General features: G+C 42.4%; 1 protein-coding gene across 3 annotated transcripts in view; it reads right to left on the reverse strand.

Moving 5' to 3' along the window:
* Positions 1–15,101, reverse strand: part of MICU2 (mitochondrial calcium uptake 2) — a 111,407-nt gene that overhangs the window by 13,061 nt on the left and 83,245 nt on the right. For all 3 annotated transcript variants that reach the window (XM_077341690.1, XM_077341691.1, XM_077341692.1), the window contains exons 6-8: positions 14,040–14,122; positions 10,931–10,996; positions 5,893–5,990 (exon numbers count right to left, since the gene is read on the reverse strand). In XM_077341690.1, the coding sequence (XP_077197805.1) occupies positions 5,893–5,990; positions 10,931–10,996; positions 14,040–14,122 (247 nt within the window). The remainder of the gene's footprint in view (positions 1–5,892; positions 5,991–10,930; positions 10,997–14,039; positions 14,123–15,101) is intronic.

The following is a 15,101-nucleotide window of genomic DNA, read 5'->3' on the forward strand; positions in this document are numbered from 1 at the left end:
CTGGGCATAGACAACCAGTTCCTTAGCTTGTGACCAAGTCCTTTAAGGCAGAAGGGGAAAGGCCATGGACCCCCCCCCCCCCAGAGCTCCCATGGATTCCTGGTTGGGAATCCCTATACTAAGGGAATGCTTGTTCAGCAATGAGACCTTGTTTGGGAAATAGTCTTTCCATATGTTTCCCATTGCCTTCTGAGAAGAGCTTTATTTTGACAGGACTTTGGATATTGTTCTCTTTTGATTTTAGTATATTATATCTTTACTTTGAGTTCTTAATTTTAGCATTTTTTATTCTTTTAGTATTTTAGTATTGATACTGATGTGATCTAGATTTTTTCTTACTATTGTATGCTTCTTTGCAGACCTGTTGATTGGAAAGGGAGGTTGTAAAAGAAGTTTTAAAATGCATCAATTACTTCTGCAGCAGCTGTTATATTGGAAATTGAAGAAACTGGCTATTTTAAAAAGAAGTTTTTATATCCTTTTGTGGTAATGGGAGGTCAGTCCAAAAATCTCCTACTGCTGTATTCTTGGATCAAATATTACTAGAACCATCAGGACTCAGAAAAAATATTATCCAAGGAAAGTAGTCAAGACCACCTTTCCTTTTTAAGTTTTACATTTTAAAATTAAACATTTCCAAAATGTTAACTGCATTACTAATGCCTGCAGGAATCCAAATAAAAGGTGAGACAACAATGCTAAAATATTTAATCTGAAGAATTGCTCCACAGATTTTTCCTAATACTGACTTCAACAAACTCTCTTCTGACAAAAAAAATCAGACCGAAACCTTGCAATAGAATACTCTAGCAAAGAGGCCTTAGAACCCTAATCTATGTTGGTTCCCTCATCTATGTTGGAGCCAAGCAAAGTTCAAAGAAGAGAGACATCCTCTCCTCTGTTCAGTGATGAGAATATGATTTGTTCATAGTTTGCAATCCTGATTTTCAGGAAAATTTAGTTTAGTTTCCCAGTTTGTCTGTAACAGCAAATTATGTTCTCCTGTAAAGCAGGAAGCAACTAATTAGCTCACCATGCATGAGGAACAAATTAATGCCCATATCCAGTGTTCGTGGACTGGTTCTTGTAGCACCAACCATAGCTTGGAGTTCAGAACCAAACTAAAATGAATCTGAGGAGTTAATCGTCTTCTCAACACCAAACTCTCTTCTGCTGGTTTGCTACTTAGAAGGGAGCTTTCAGACTCTAATGTGGCAACCACTTGCCCAACCCACATTGAGACCCACAGGTGAGATTTATCAGCTGGGCCTCAACATGTATCTGGGAGTGAAGGTAGGCCTCACAAAGACTTCAACATTGGCTTACTCAGTTTCTCAGCTGTGATGCAAACATGATGACAAGTGTGCTTGCAAAAAGGCCCTATTATGATGACCCAAAATAACACAGTGCTAGTTTAATGACCAACAACACAGCATGGTTGGTGTGCAGCTCTTTGCCACACCGCTTGGGCAGTTTTCTGCATGCCACTGTAAACAGTTTTTTAAAAAAACCCCAACACAGTCTAGGGTAATGTGAAAGAAAAAAAATCTCACAATTCCAAGAATCCATGAATGGCTTGACATGTGGCATGAATTTTAGAGTGGCTTCCATGTGGCAAATGTAAAATGCATACCAGCCCCAAGCTATGTACTTGTAAAGAACAACACTAATTTACCTGAGAATCGAATGAACAATAAATGCAAAGTTTCATATCAAGCATTTTTTTGGGGGGGTGGGAAATATCTTAACCACATGTAAAACCTTTAAGCCGTATGAATGATTTCCCCCCGTGTTTTCAGGAATGTAAATTACACAGGTAACTATATCTAAAGCTTGTGTGACAGGTTTTAAGAAAGCCTAATCAAATGTAATCACTCCTGCTTTCTCGAGCTACTCTGCTGATCAATGGAAAGGCTCTCTAACAAGAACTTGGAAAATGATAAAAGCATTTGCCATCAATTTTTTCCTTGCCTTTGACAATGATCTATGTCTGTACAGCTCATCAGTCATCTCTTGTAAAAACATCATGGCACTTTGATCAAAAAGCCAACAATGGCTTCCCATGTGAAGTAAAATGTTGTGAAAAGCCATCAGATAGAAATCACATTTTCCCTTGAACAATAGCAACCCAGAAATGATGTGCTTGAGTTACTCGCAAATAAAATAATGTGAAAAGTGATATCTCCAGCTTTTGGGGTTTTTTTTTTTAAAGACACTGATCCTTTCATTCTCCTTTCTGTGCATTAAAACAAACTTCACTGTCATGTCACAATGCAAATGGGGTGGGGGTATATGTGGGTAGTGATAAGGAGACACATTCCAAGTGCATGAAAAATAAATGCTGCTGTTGAAAAATTACCTGTATTAAACCCTACACTTATCCCAGCTGCCTTAAGAGCCAAGATGTGGGAGTCTCAATTCTGACTGCGGGGTTCTATCTGTGTGGTAGGCAAAGGTCTTTAACCTACATTTGTTGAATGCAGTCGGTACACAATTTTATCAGTGTTATGCCTCATTGGGTCAATGCAGGATTTTATCTAATTACCTGAAACATTCCAGTTCACACTATAAATGCAAACAACTTTTTACGGGTGCACTCTGCCCTCTGCTTTGTTAAGAGGCCCTACTGTATCTGGAGAAAAGGGAGGCGAGGAGTGTTAACAGAACGCTGTTTTTAAGAGCTGCAGACAGAGGAAAAAATTCTTTGTTTGAAGGTGGGGGCGCACCTGAAATCAGAGGAAGAAAATATTTCACACAGTATTAGGAGTTTGCTGTTCCTTGTCTTGTTTGGCTAAAAAAAACTCTAACCACCTCTTGTGTGTGTTTTTGTCTGGATACAACAGCTGAACACACATCATGTGTTATGCTACTTTGATACTTTTTCAGATTCAGATATCAGGAAGATAATTTGGTTCTCATAAATGAGTGAATGAATATATACGCATTATGATAGCTTCTTGTTTATTTATTACAGAACAGAATTTTCAGGCATTAAAAAGGAACAAGGTTAACAGAGGGTTCCTTCTGCAGTTTTTTTTTGTGGTGCCACAACAATAATGATTAAGGCCAGCTAGGTTCCTCGCTCTAGGCAGAATCCATGTTGAACGGGGGGGGGGGGTTGATATTTTTATTGTCTGCCATCTTGTTATGCTATGTTATTATTATTTTATTTGTGTTTTAAGAAGATTTTATTGTATTTTACTGATTTTGTAAACCGCCGTGAGACATTTGAGAGCGGTGGTATATAAATATAAAAATAAATAAATGCCAGAAGCCCCAAGTCACATGGGAAGAGTTTACCATATGGCTCCTTTCCACATCAGCATTATCTGCTCTAGAAACTGGGGCATTTTGGAGAAGCAGTTGTATCACATCTGACATACCTTTTGCATAGGAAGCAGCCCACGCCGTAGACACAGGCCCCTTTCATGGCGCCATACCACTCCTGCAGTGACCATTTGTGGTTGTGTCCACCACCCCTGTGTTAGAATTCTAAAGATGCCTGCAGCCCCAAAATGTTGGGAACCCTTGCTTAGACTTTACTTCTCTTCCTCCAAGGGTAGTGAACATGATTCTCTCTTCCTTTATCCTCACAGCAATCCTCTGAGGTAAGTTAGGATGAAGGAATCTAAGCCTGTCCAGTAAACTTTGAAGGCTAAGTGGGCCTTTGAAGCTGGGCCTCTCCAGCCCTGGTATGACACCCTATCCAGCCTGCTGCACTGGGTACAGATGTTCTCCATGCCATAAAGTTATGCCAGAGGGAGCCCAGGTACACGTGCAAGACACTTCTGAGGTTACAAATGTTGGGCTTGTATAGATGTAGAATGGGTCAAGCATAGGTAACCACAGCTAGCCTTTAAACCTGAATTTGAAGCTCGTTTCTATCCATGATTTCAGAGTCTGGTCAACAATTTTCAATTTAAAATTTTAACACTTACATAATGACTTTAAGCTTTTAGTCCCTAAGGTTACTATAGTTACATGGATTCAGCTTAACACAAAGGGAATGGAGGGGAGAAGAAATCTGCACAGGTGGGTTGGGAGATCTGTGTGCAAGTTCATTGGTGACTCCTCTACTAGGCTTTTGTGTGAAGCTCCCATACTGTGGGCATTGCCAGGATAATAAAATGCTTCTTGATTTTCCTACCCCATTATAAATGAAGATGTGTACTGCTGACTGCTTGTTACCAGAAATTAGCATGCCAAGCCATTCCCAGATTTTTAGCATTTATATTTGGACTCAGAGTTGACACAGGTATAAATATTTCTCAAGCTCTGCTTTTCAACACAGCAATAATTTATGAGGGAACTCCTACGACTGAAAACTAACATGTGAAGTGGCCTTGAGGGAGTATCTTTGCCATAATTTTAGCAAGATTTTTGATTTGCAGATGATTCTGCAAAGTAAAGGACTAAGCTGAGATAAAAGTATAATTAAAGTTGCATTGATAATTTGGATCCCCCCCCAGCCAAACCAGATGCATTATTTCAAATGTCTCTTATTTATGGAAAAACACATACATTTTCTTTAAAATCCAAGTATCAATGGATGGAGGCTGGAGTTAATGTTATGCAGTTATGTTTAGTCATTTAATTGGATATTTTAATTGGTGTTTCTCTGCTCAGCATGAGTTCAAAGTGGCTTGTAATATCAAAAAAAAAAAAAAAACAGCAGAAAACCTTGCACAAAAAATCTAAACTCCAGTTAACAAACAAGGAATCAATCTGCCATCAACCAAGTGGGTGAGGAGGGAGGAAGAGGGGAGAGCAGGTGATAACAGCTCAGCCCTCAATTTGGACATTGGACTCAGCTGGGCTTCCTGTCTAGATCTTAATACAGAGAACAGATGAGTTGACAATATTTTCCTACACAGTTTAGTCCACTTTACAAAGTGACTTGGCAGTTAGAAGCAAGCAGCATCCAGCCTGCCGGGCCGTAGTGCGCCCCAGGATAGGTCACACCATGCCATACAACAAATGGTAGCAATTGGCGCATTATACAATACTAGATTCAAAGCCCATTTCTAAGAACGGGCTTTGAAAGGCCCCCCGTTAAGGGAGTGAGCAGCCCCCCCCCGTGGCGCAGTCACTGCGGGAGGCTCCCTTTGGGCCTGGGAGCTCTCTCACCATGGCAAGAGAGCTACAGGGCCTAAATAGAACGGGGCAGGCGTCACCATGGGAGGCTCCCTTTAGGCCCGGCCGCTCTCTCGCTATGGCGAGAGAGCTGCGGGGCCTAAAGGGAGTGCGCAGGCCCCCCCCTGCGGTGCTGCCGCTGCAGGAGGTTCCCTTTAGACCCAGCAGCTCTCTTGCCACGGAGAGAGAGATTCCAGGCCCAAAGGGAGCCTAGTGCGACGACGCTGGCTGACTTGGTGGGTGGGAGTGGGCGTGGCCAGTCCGGGTGAGGGCCCAATCACCCAGACTGGCCACGCCCACTCTCCGCCCACCAAGACTTTAGCCAAATATACAGACAGCGAATGCTGTTTACAGATATCCTTGGAGCTCCAAATCCTCTGGCATTCGGCTTCACTCTTCTGTTAAATTATTCTGTAGTGTCAAAGGTACAAGACTGAGAAGATCACTATGCTAAAAGCATCTAAGTGTCATTTGTGGGCATGTTACCAGCTGGAAATTGGTCCTAAGGAAGCAGTTGAGGGTAAGTGTGCTGACAAGATGGCAGTTGTGATATCCATAGAATGTAGCACTACCTAAGATCCTTTTGATATAACACATATTATTATGGAAGCCACGGGTGGTACCAAGCAGCAAATATTGTCACACCGATTTGCAGTAGTTGATGGACTTGCCAGTGTTAAAACAGCCTACTTCATAACACAGAGCAAGGGGAATAACCATTAGCAGGTGTTAACTAATTATTGTTTTTAATAACACTACCTGTAGAATTCACAATAGTGCAGCTTCTCTTTTCCTCCTCTTCCGAAGAAGTGTACCAACAGCATGGTATTAATATCAGAACCTTCCAGTTCTGGCTCCTGAAAGAAAACACACACAGCAATACTAACAATGTGTCAGAACGACCTGGATTTATTTCTAATTTGGTCTTCCTGCTTGTGTGAGCTCCAAAGCAAAGACTGAATTGTTTGTTCACAGAATACTATGCGACACTGAGGTTTAATTTCAAGTGAAGGAACAAGAGATTCAAGCCAGCAAATATGAAACAATATTATATTTGTTGCTTAAATAAAAATAGTGAAGATGTGGTAGACTTTGGCCAGAATAGAGCAATTTATTTTAGGTATACCCCACTGGAACCTCTGACTTTTTATCTTTGTAAGGCAGAGCCATATGCCGTATCACTCAAGAAAATGGTGCAGTATAGAAAGCTCCTGTTAAAGAAACACAAATTTAAACTTCCCTTTTGTATTAAGAGCTACTTAGGAGTTCTTTGGATCCTGATTTGTTTTTATATTGTATAACACAATGTATAACAAACTAGGCATTAAATTGGTTTCTTTATCTACCCTGATGCAGTCTTTCATTCAGAACAAGCGTAACCTCTGTACTGTAGCAAATATGCATCATATATAATCAATTACTACTCCAATGGATGTTGTGGATAAAAGTGCCGATTTCAAGACTACATTCCATCACAAGTAAATATTTTCTAGTTTTCCAGTCCTATGTATCTCTAGGAATGTAGTACAAGTTTCTATTGCTATTATGAATGAAAAAAAAAAAGACTTTAAGACTGGTCCAAAGTCTTTTGGGCAAGCTGTCATTAGAAAGGGGAATCAGACCCCGGTCTCTCAGATTCTAGTCTGTCACGATAACCAGGACACTACACTGGATAGTTTGGGAAGGATTTAGAAATTAAAAAGTAGAATGTCCAAATATTAACTATGTTTCATAGTTTAAGGAGCTGCAGCTCTTAAATGTCAAATGGGTTCAGGTAGGTAGCCATGTTGGTTGAAGCAAAAGAAGTTTGAGTCCTTTAAGACCAATGATGCTTAATTCTGAGTAGAAGCTTTCATGTGTATGCACACTTCCTTTGATACCAGACTTCAGGTAACAGGCTTAGGCAAGTGCAACTTTGTATACAGGGCTACGCATTCTCCTCCTGAATGACCAAATCATTCCATATACGCTGTATAACTACCCCCCCCCAGTAAAAGAAAGGCCTACCGAAAACAAAGAATGTAGTTCACTTAACTCAGCTATTTCATCCTTTCAAAAATCCAAAACCACACAAAGTGCCGGATTTCTGTGTTATGTATTTCTTTCACCACTTAGACTAAGTGGCATTTTCTTTGAACACAACAACAACACTAAGCAACATGGAGTCTGGGAGGGGTTTTCAGTCATACTGCTCTTATGACATCTAAATAGCCTCTGCCTCTTTTTTTCTACTGAAGAGGCAAGATGAAAGACAACGATCTATTCATAACATTTAATTCTAATGGTTATTTAGCATTCCGTATTACAAGTTGTACTCATTCAGTGTGCCGCACACATTTTGCTGTCCAGGTAGTCTTCCTTTTCCTCTGAATTAAGTAATGTTAACCAACTGAAAATTGGCTTGGAACTGCTTATTATGTATGCTGCACTGTGTCATTCTGTTAGCAAATTAATACATCAAGCCCATGGTTTTGGAGGCTTTTAGTTTGTTATTCTGGATGCATAAAATATTCTCATAAGTATGCTCTAAAGCAGGGGTAGTCAACCTGTGGTCCTCCAGATGTCAATGGACTATTCCCATGAGCCCCTGCCAGCATTTGCCAGGTTGACTACCCCTGCTCTAAATCAAGCTTTCTCAAACAGGGTTTCATGAAACCCTGGGGTTTTTTGATGGCTCTGGAAGGGTTTCCTGAATAGGTTGGAGTTAATTATTAAATCATTTTTTAAATTTGTTAAATGTATATCCATGATATGACTATGGCCATATTGACCCCCTCCCAAAATGGCCAGTGATGGTCCTGGAGGGGGTGGGAAGGGAAGGGGCCCTCGGTGGGCATGTCCCCAGCTATGCTTCCTAACCATATTCTGCATGATCATGCCACTTCTGGGGTTTCTCGAAGCCTGAGGAATGTTTCAGGAGGTTCTTGATGATAAAAATAGTTGAGAAAGGTTGCTGTAAGGTAACAATGTTGTTATGTCAATGTTTATTTTTTAAACTGAGATTTATATATTTGTGCTTGTAGAAATTATATATAGACTAGAAATTAAGCCCACTGTAAAGAAAATACAGCGGGCGCTAGGGAGTTGGGGTGGGTGGGGGGTGGATGGATGGATAGAAAGAAGGGAGGATGAAAGAAAGAAAGAAAGGCATGAAGACAGGATGAGAGCAAGTGAGAGGTCGAGAAAGAGGCAGAGACAGAGAGAAAGGAGAGAGAGAAATGTAGGGAGGAAGTAAGGAGGAAGTGAATGCTGGGAGAGGAAGGAAGGAGAAAGGGAATGCTGGGAGGAAGGCAAACAGGGAGGTAGGTGCCCTGAAAGGGGATGGGGCAGGGGTGGAAGGGAGGGGGGGTGGAAGGGTGGGGGGGGGTCGAGTCGTGAGGGGGGAAGGGGGTCGAGTCACGAGGGGGAGGAAGAGTTGGGGGTACAGAAGTGTAGGTGGCTGTGAGTCTGGGTGCAGAGAGGCTGAATGGAAGAAAAGCAGAAAGAGAGGAAGGGCAAAAGCGAGCAAGTGTGAGGGAGAGAAAGGGAGAGAAAAAGAGGCAGTCAGGAAGGAGTCAGCGCTCCCGCCCCCCCCCCCAGCCCAGGAGTTTGGTGGGCAACTCAGTTGGTGGGCGGGGCCAGTGCAGCGCTCCCGGGGCCCTCTCCCGGCTCTGAGAGGCAGCCATCATGCTCTGGGCTGCCGTGGAAGGGGTTCCCCCCCTAGGGCTCCCCACCCACCTGGCCATGACTCGAGGCCTTCTCCCAGCCCCGGGAAGAAGCTGTTCCTGGGCCCGGGAGAAGGCCCCCAGCTACCAGCCCCCCCCGCAGCGTTAAGGCAGCCAGGGCGGGAAAGGAGCAGGAATGCGTCTTTGATGCGGCGTTCCTGCTCCTTTCCCTGGGTGAGGGGAAGCCAGCCGAAGGACTCACCGTGTCAGAAGGGCTCCTTCTTCTGTGTGGCGACTCCCCGGCCGGCCCAGGCGAGGCTCCTGATTGGGCCCTCCGAGTTTTTATCCTGGACAGATGCCATCCTTTCACCTCCCCTTTAGCCTTTACCCTTTTATTCCTACCACTCTGCAGGAGCGGTTTACAGATATACAACCAAATCCTGGGCATTTGACTGGGAATGAGTCTCATTGAATTTAACAGTACTTGCTCCCAAGTTTGCAAGGCTGTAGTCTCAAGGCTTTTTGTTTTTGTTTACATACATCACAAATCAGACATATTTTAAAAAGAGGGACTCTTAAAATTAAATAGATACCCCCCTACTTCTATGTGGAATATTCAATGTGGCTGAGAACCTTAGAAAGGTACCGTTGTGTCTTACTTGTGTCTGACTGCTGTTGCAAAGAGAATGCTGAATTAGATGGGCCCTGATGATGTATTTCTATTTCCCTAGTCAGCTTTTTTTCCCTTTTGGCATATAGATCATTATTGCGCAGTCAGGGTAGAAGGAGGCATCGGTTAACATTAAGGTTTGATATGCATATTCTATGTTACAAAATGTAGTGCCCCAATTTTGTTCAGGGCAGCCACTCAGTGATGATCAAATCAGCTCCTGAATTCATGATCAATAGGACTGCATTTGAACGGCACACACTGTCAAAAGTGGGTGCTAAGGCCAAGCCAGTCTGTTAGAACATGCGAAAGGGACAGAGGAATGGGCCCAGGCTCTCCAGCAGCTTACTCCACCATCTCCCCTACCCTAAGCATTGTCAGAGCATCCTGGGATTTGAGGCAAGGAGACTTGCTACAAGTCACTTATTCTGTGGAAAGTAGGGATGAAGGCAGTTGCAGTGAGAAGAGAGAAGCTCTGGCTTTTCAAGAAGCTCAGATCAGTTTTCTTCACAAATGGTTCAAGGTTGTAGAAAACAACACATTCTCTTCGGAACTGACTTTTTGGCCCTCTGCTTAATAAATCACCAGAGCCAGAAAGGCAGAACATACATCTGAAACAAATTTTTTAAGAAAATCCAGCAGATACAAAAAATAAAAAGGAAACTTAGTAAAAGCCCTGAGGAACATGAAAGTCCGCAATACAAGAGTAGGCAGCTACAAGTACATATGAACATTAATTTGTCTTTCTGTGTTAAGTTCTAGTGGACTTCTATGGTGCTTCCTTCCAAGAACATGGCATGGTCATCCTAAATGAGAATTGAGGTATGAAGTGAGTTGTCTAAAAGGAATAATTGCCTTGTATCACTGGCTCAGCAGCTGAATTATAAAGCACATTGCAGTGCCGTTTTCGAGTCATCTGGCTTCATTGCTAAATCCCTTTTCCTTTGCTTTTATGGACTGACTATAACTGGAAAGTCTGTGTGATACAGTGGCTAGAGTGCTGAGCTGGGCCCTGGAAGATCCAGGTTCAAACATCTAGGCACAATAAAATTATGGGTGGCCTCTCTCAGCCTAGCCCCTGACTAAACTTGCTAAGCATTGTGAGGTTTGGGGGATGCCCCCTCGGGGCTGGGACTCTTGGCCACTGTGGGGGATGAGGACTCAGACAGCAGATTCCGGTGGTGCACCCTATTGGGGCTGCAAGAATTTATTTCAGTTCTCTTACACTGGAAAGGAATGGTGGTGCAAATTAAGAGGGCTGGGTCGCACTGCCTGGTGTGCTGCTTTCCAGAGCAGCTAGATAATGACTCTGGACTGCCCAGTGTCCTGTACCCCAAGTCCCTTGCCAGGGCCAGTTCTGACTCACCAGCTCTCTCTCTCCTCCTTTCTCCCACTCCACTATCACACAATACTTGCGGCTCAGGGCAATACTTTAGTGCCACATTAAACAATTAAAGCAAAACCACTGTCTGTGGAAACTTACCTGAGGCCTTGTTTCATCCCTTGGATATGCTTTTAACTCATCTTGTTTCCCAATTATTTTCTGAAGCTAAAACAAAAATGATTTCATTTTCTACCATCTTTTAAATTAAGATTTAAAAAATTCCTTTAAATATATTTGCATGTATTTTGACAAATAAATTGTTTTAACATGTAAAATTTATTTCAGAAAGACTTCTTTTTACACATTACCCTCTGCAACAATTTCCATGAAGACACTTCATAAGATGGTACAGACATAGGGATCAAGCTCTTGGAAGTCTCAGGACATAAGATGCTTATTGGATCATAAACTTTATTATATATATTTATCTATGAAGCTCAAAGGACTCTTGGATTTTTATTAAATAGAGCTGTTTTTAAGATAAGTCATTCGGGTTTTCAGACACTGAATATGTGTAAATAATGTGTAACAACTGGGAAATGGTGAGAACAGGCAATAGCTATTTTTGTTTATCTTATTTTTACTTTATTTTTAAAAAGTGAAACCAAAGCCTCAAATGCAAGTTTGGAAACTGGTTTAGTCATAGTTGGTATAGAAGAAGAAGAAGAAGAAGAGTTGGTTCTCATATGCCACTTTTCCCTACCCGAAGGAGGCTCAAAACGGCTTACAGTCGCCTTCCCATTCCTCTCCCCACAACAGACACCCTGTGGGGTGGGTGAGGCTGAGAGAGCGCTGATATCACTGCCCGGTCAGAACAGTTTTATCAGTGCTGTGGCGAGCCCAAGGTCACCCAGCTGGTTGCATGTGGGGGAGCGCAGAATCGAACCTGGCATGCCAGATTAGAAGTCCGCACTCCTAACCACTACACCAAACTGGCTCTATAGCGCATGGGCTAGGAGTGAGAACTGTGAGCTAGTAAGAATTGTGTTCAAATTTTGCCATGGAGCTCCCTGTGTGACTTCAGCAAGTCACACCCCAACCCAGAGCTCTCTATTGAAATATGAGGATAAGAATACCAATCCCCTCACAAGAAAGAAGGTCTTGAATTTAGCCCTGAAATCTGAAGAGAAAGGATCTCAGGCAGTACAGCTGGGGAAGTTCTCTGCCTTGACCATTGAAAAACAGGCCCCAAGAGATAATAAATCTAATGAATGAATGAATGAATGAATCCATTTTTCTTGGATGCTTTAGGATGCTTAGGGCTGATCCTGCGTTGAGCAGGGGGTTGGACTAGATGGCCTGTATGGCCCCTTCCAACTCTATGATTCTATGATTCTATGAATGAATGAATGAATGAATGAATGAATGAATGAATGAATACTGTCTGACAATCTCATCTTCAAACAGCTTTCCTAATGTCAGGATTACTGAGACAGCACAGATGAAGCACTGAACACTCACAAAAACACTACAAAAGCAGTACCAGGAAATTGTATTTAAAAAAATTATAAATAGTATTGTAGATTATGTACCATCCTATTCTTTAATAAATTAAGATCCAAAACCAGGTCTCCAGCAAATATGCACACTTGCAGCTTACTATAAATCTCTAGCAAATCATTCGGGAGACTCCTGGCAGTAAGTTCCCTTTGCGAAACCTTTATAATTACCCACAAATCTCTTCTGAGGCCAGACTTCTTACAAGAGATTTAACACAGCACCACTGCAAAGCTCACCTACCTTTCAGAGACGTTAGCACCAGTCCTCAAATGGACAGCAAAAATAAAAGAACAAGGGACTTGTTATTTATGATAACAGTACGGATAGAGATAGAAAGCAGAGGATTTAGGGAAAGTGCTTTTAAAAGTATGTTTATCGCCCTGAGACGAACAGCCCATGACACAACCTCTGCGTACTCCTTCAGTTTCTTTCTTCAAAAGGGGAAGTTTGAACAATGCTGTCAAAGCCTGCTTCATCATCTTTAGCTCTCATCTCTGGTGCCTCCTACCATCACCAAATGATTGTTTTGGCAGGTTAGGTTTGGCAAGTAACAACATTCCCCGAAATAGCCCAACACCTGGATGTCTAGACGTTCAAAAAGTGGTGCACATGAAAAGTCTAAAATTGCATACAGGTATCTTTCGCTAGCTACCAGTGTGTGCAGTTCACCATCCCTCACTGCTTTTGCTCAGAATAGGTAAGTTTGATTGGGTGCTTATTTTCCTCTGTTCCTTCGCCCTTCCAGTTGTGCCCAGAAGTTCAAAACAAGTTACAGAGGGAGGGGCATGAGATGAGACCACTGTGAAATAAGTGTGCCATATAACAGGCACCAGCCATTTATAGCTGGGGCAGAAGAGGCCTCCCACTTGGAGAGAAAGGTCAGGAAGGCTTTTCTGTACAAAGCATTGCTTTTTTCAAGCCATGCTTCATTGTGCCCCACCCCAAGTTCAGCATGAGAAATGCCATTTTCTCTCTTTACAAGGAAGCAAGCCTGTTAGAACTGAATACGTCAGATAAGGGCCCAAGGGCAAGGCTGGCCAACTGGTGAGTGGGTGCTGGGGGGAAACAGCTCCAGCCTCACCCATGCCACCTTCGATCTTACTGAGCCTTGCCTCCTTCCTTTACCTACCTACCTTCCTTCCCTCCTCCCTCTCTCCCCTTTACCTACCTTCCTTCCCCCTCCTTTACCCCCTTTCCTTCCATCCTTTCTTTTCCCCCTCCCCCCAACCTGGAAATTCTAGTGCCCGTTGTATTCTGAGGTATAATGGGCTTTGCCCCAAATATCAATATAAGATATAAATAATAATAAAAAAACCCCTCTCCCAAATGATAAGTTTTAACAGCTGAGTTCGCAAACAAAATCTGTTTTTGTATGCATTAGGTATAAGTGCCTGGTCCTTAGCATCATCGTTCTTGATGAAGTATGTCAGCAAAGGAAGAAGCGTTTGTCAAATTTTCACTGCCATATATGTCCAACTGTAAAACTATGAAATTTGCTTTACAGTTCTGAGACAATTCAAGTTTTACTGCCTTTCATCTTGAAATTCTAATTAATTTCACTGGCTGATCTAAGCAAGGACATGTCTTCTTGTGCATGACACCATCGCAACATGGATGAAGGAATAATGTTGAATACAGTCCACGTTTCATGATAGCTATGAAGTATTTCCATAAATAAACCAAAAGATTTTAGAACAGATATCCATACCTTAGAGAACTCTTTTTTCTCTACTTGCTCATTCCCATCTGCATCCAGCATTTTGAAAGCAATATGAAAACCAGTCTGTGGTTCTGCAAGGAAGCCGACAGATTTATTCAGAAATATTTTATATGTCAGACAATGCTGCCTCATAGTCCTGTTACCCGTCATTTGGCAGGTGCTTCTGGTTTCATATCAAGATACAGCATAAGCAAGTTAAACCTGATCATGGTGAAGTCAAGTCAGTCAGTCAATCTTTATTATGGCCCAGAGGCCATTCAGAAGCAGAACCCAGTAAAAACAGTATTATAAAGTCAATCAACCACATAGAATTTCAACATACACCATTCCCCCTCGTATATCTAATAGAGAGCCAGTTTGGTGTAGTGGTTAGTGTGATTGGTGTAGTCCGGACTTCTAATCTGGCATGTCGGGTTCGATTCTGCACTTCCCCACATGCAGCCAGCTGGGTGACCTTGGGCTCGACACGGCACTGATAAAACTGTTCTGACCGAGCATCAGGGCTCTCTCAGCCTCACCCACCTCACAGGGTGTCTGTTGTGGGAAGAGGAAAGGGAAGGCAATGGTAAACTGTTTTGAGACTCCTTCGTATAATAACCAACTCTTCTTTTTCTTCTTCTTAAGCCAGCTAGCAGAAAAACAAGAAGGAAGTGTCACCTGTTCCTCTTTTAGTATTTGTCCAAAACTCACATTCAGCATTCTATACATGGCTTGCTTCTATGCTTTGCCACATGTTCAGCTTGCTTGATGGTAGGGGAAGGGGAGGCTGTGGGAACCAACAGATTGTACGATACGATAACATTTATTGTGTTTAGCCAAAGGCCATTACAAAACATAATTAAAAACAATATGGTACAAATATGGATAGAACAATATTTCTCCAAAATTGCGTACATAAAATTGTAGACGAGGGCTACTGAGTTACAATTTAAAAGAAACATGGTGTATCAAGGTGGGGACACCTGTAAAACAGCTTTGGCTTGGATCTTCCTGGCGGCCAGAGCAAAAAGTGCCACCTTATATGAAATATAGGGGTTGACATCTGATAAC

This window comes from Paroedura picta, chromosome 6 (genome assembly GCF_049243985.1).
Source record: "Paroedura picta isolate Pp20150507F chromosome 6, Ppicta_v3.0, whole genome shotgun sequence".
Classification (NCBI taxonomy): Eukaryota; Metazoa; Chordata; class Lepidosauria; order Squamata; family Gekkonidae; genus Paroedura; species Paroedura picta.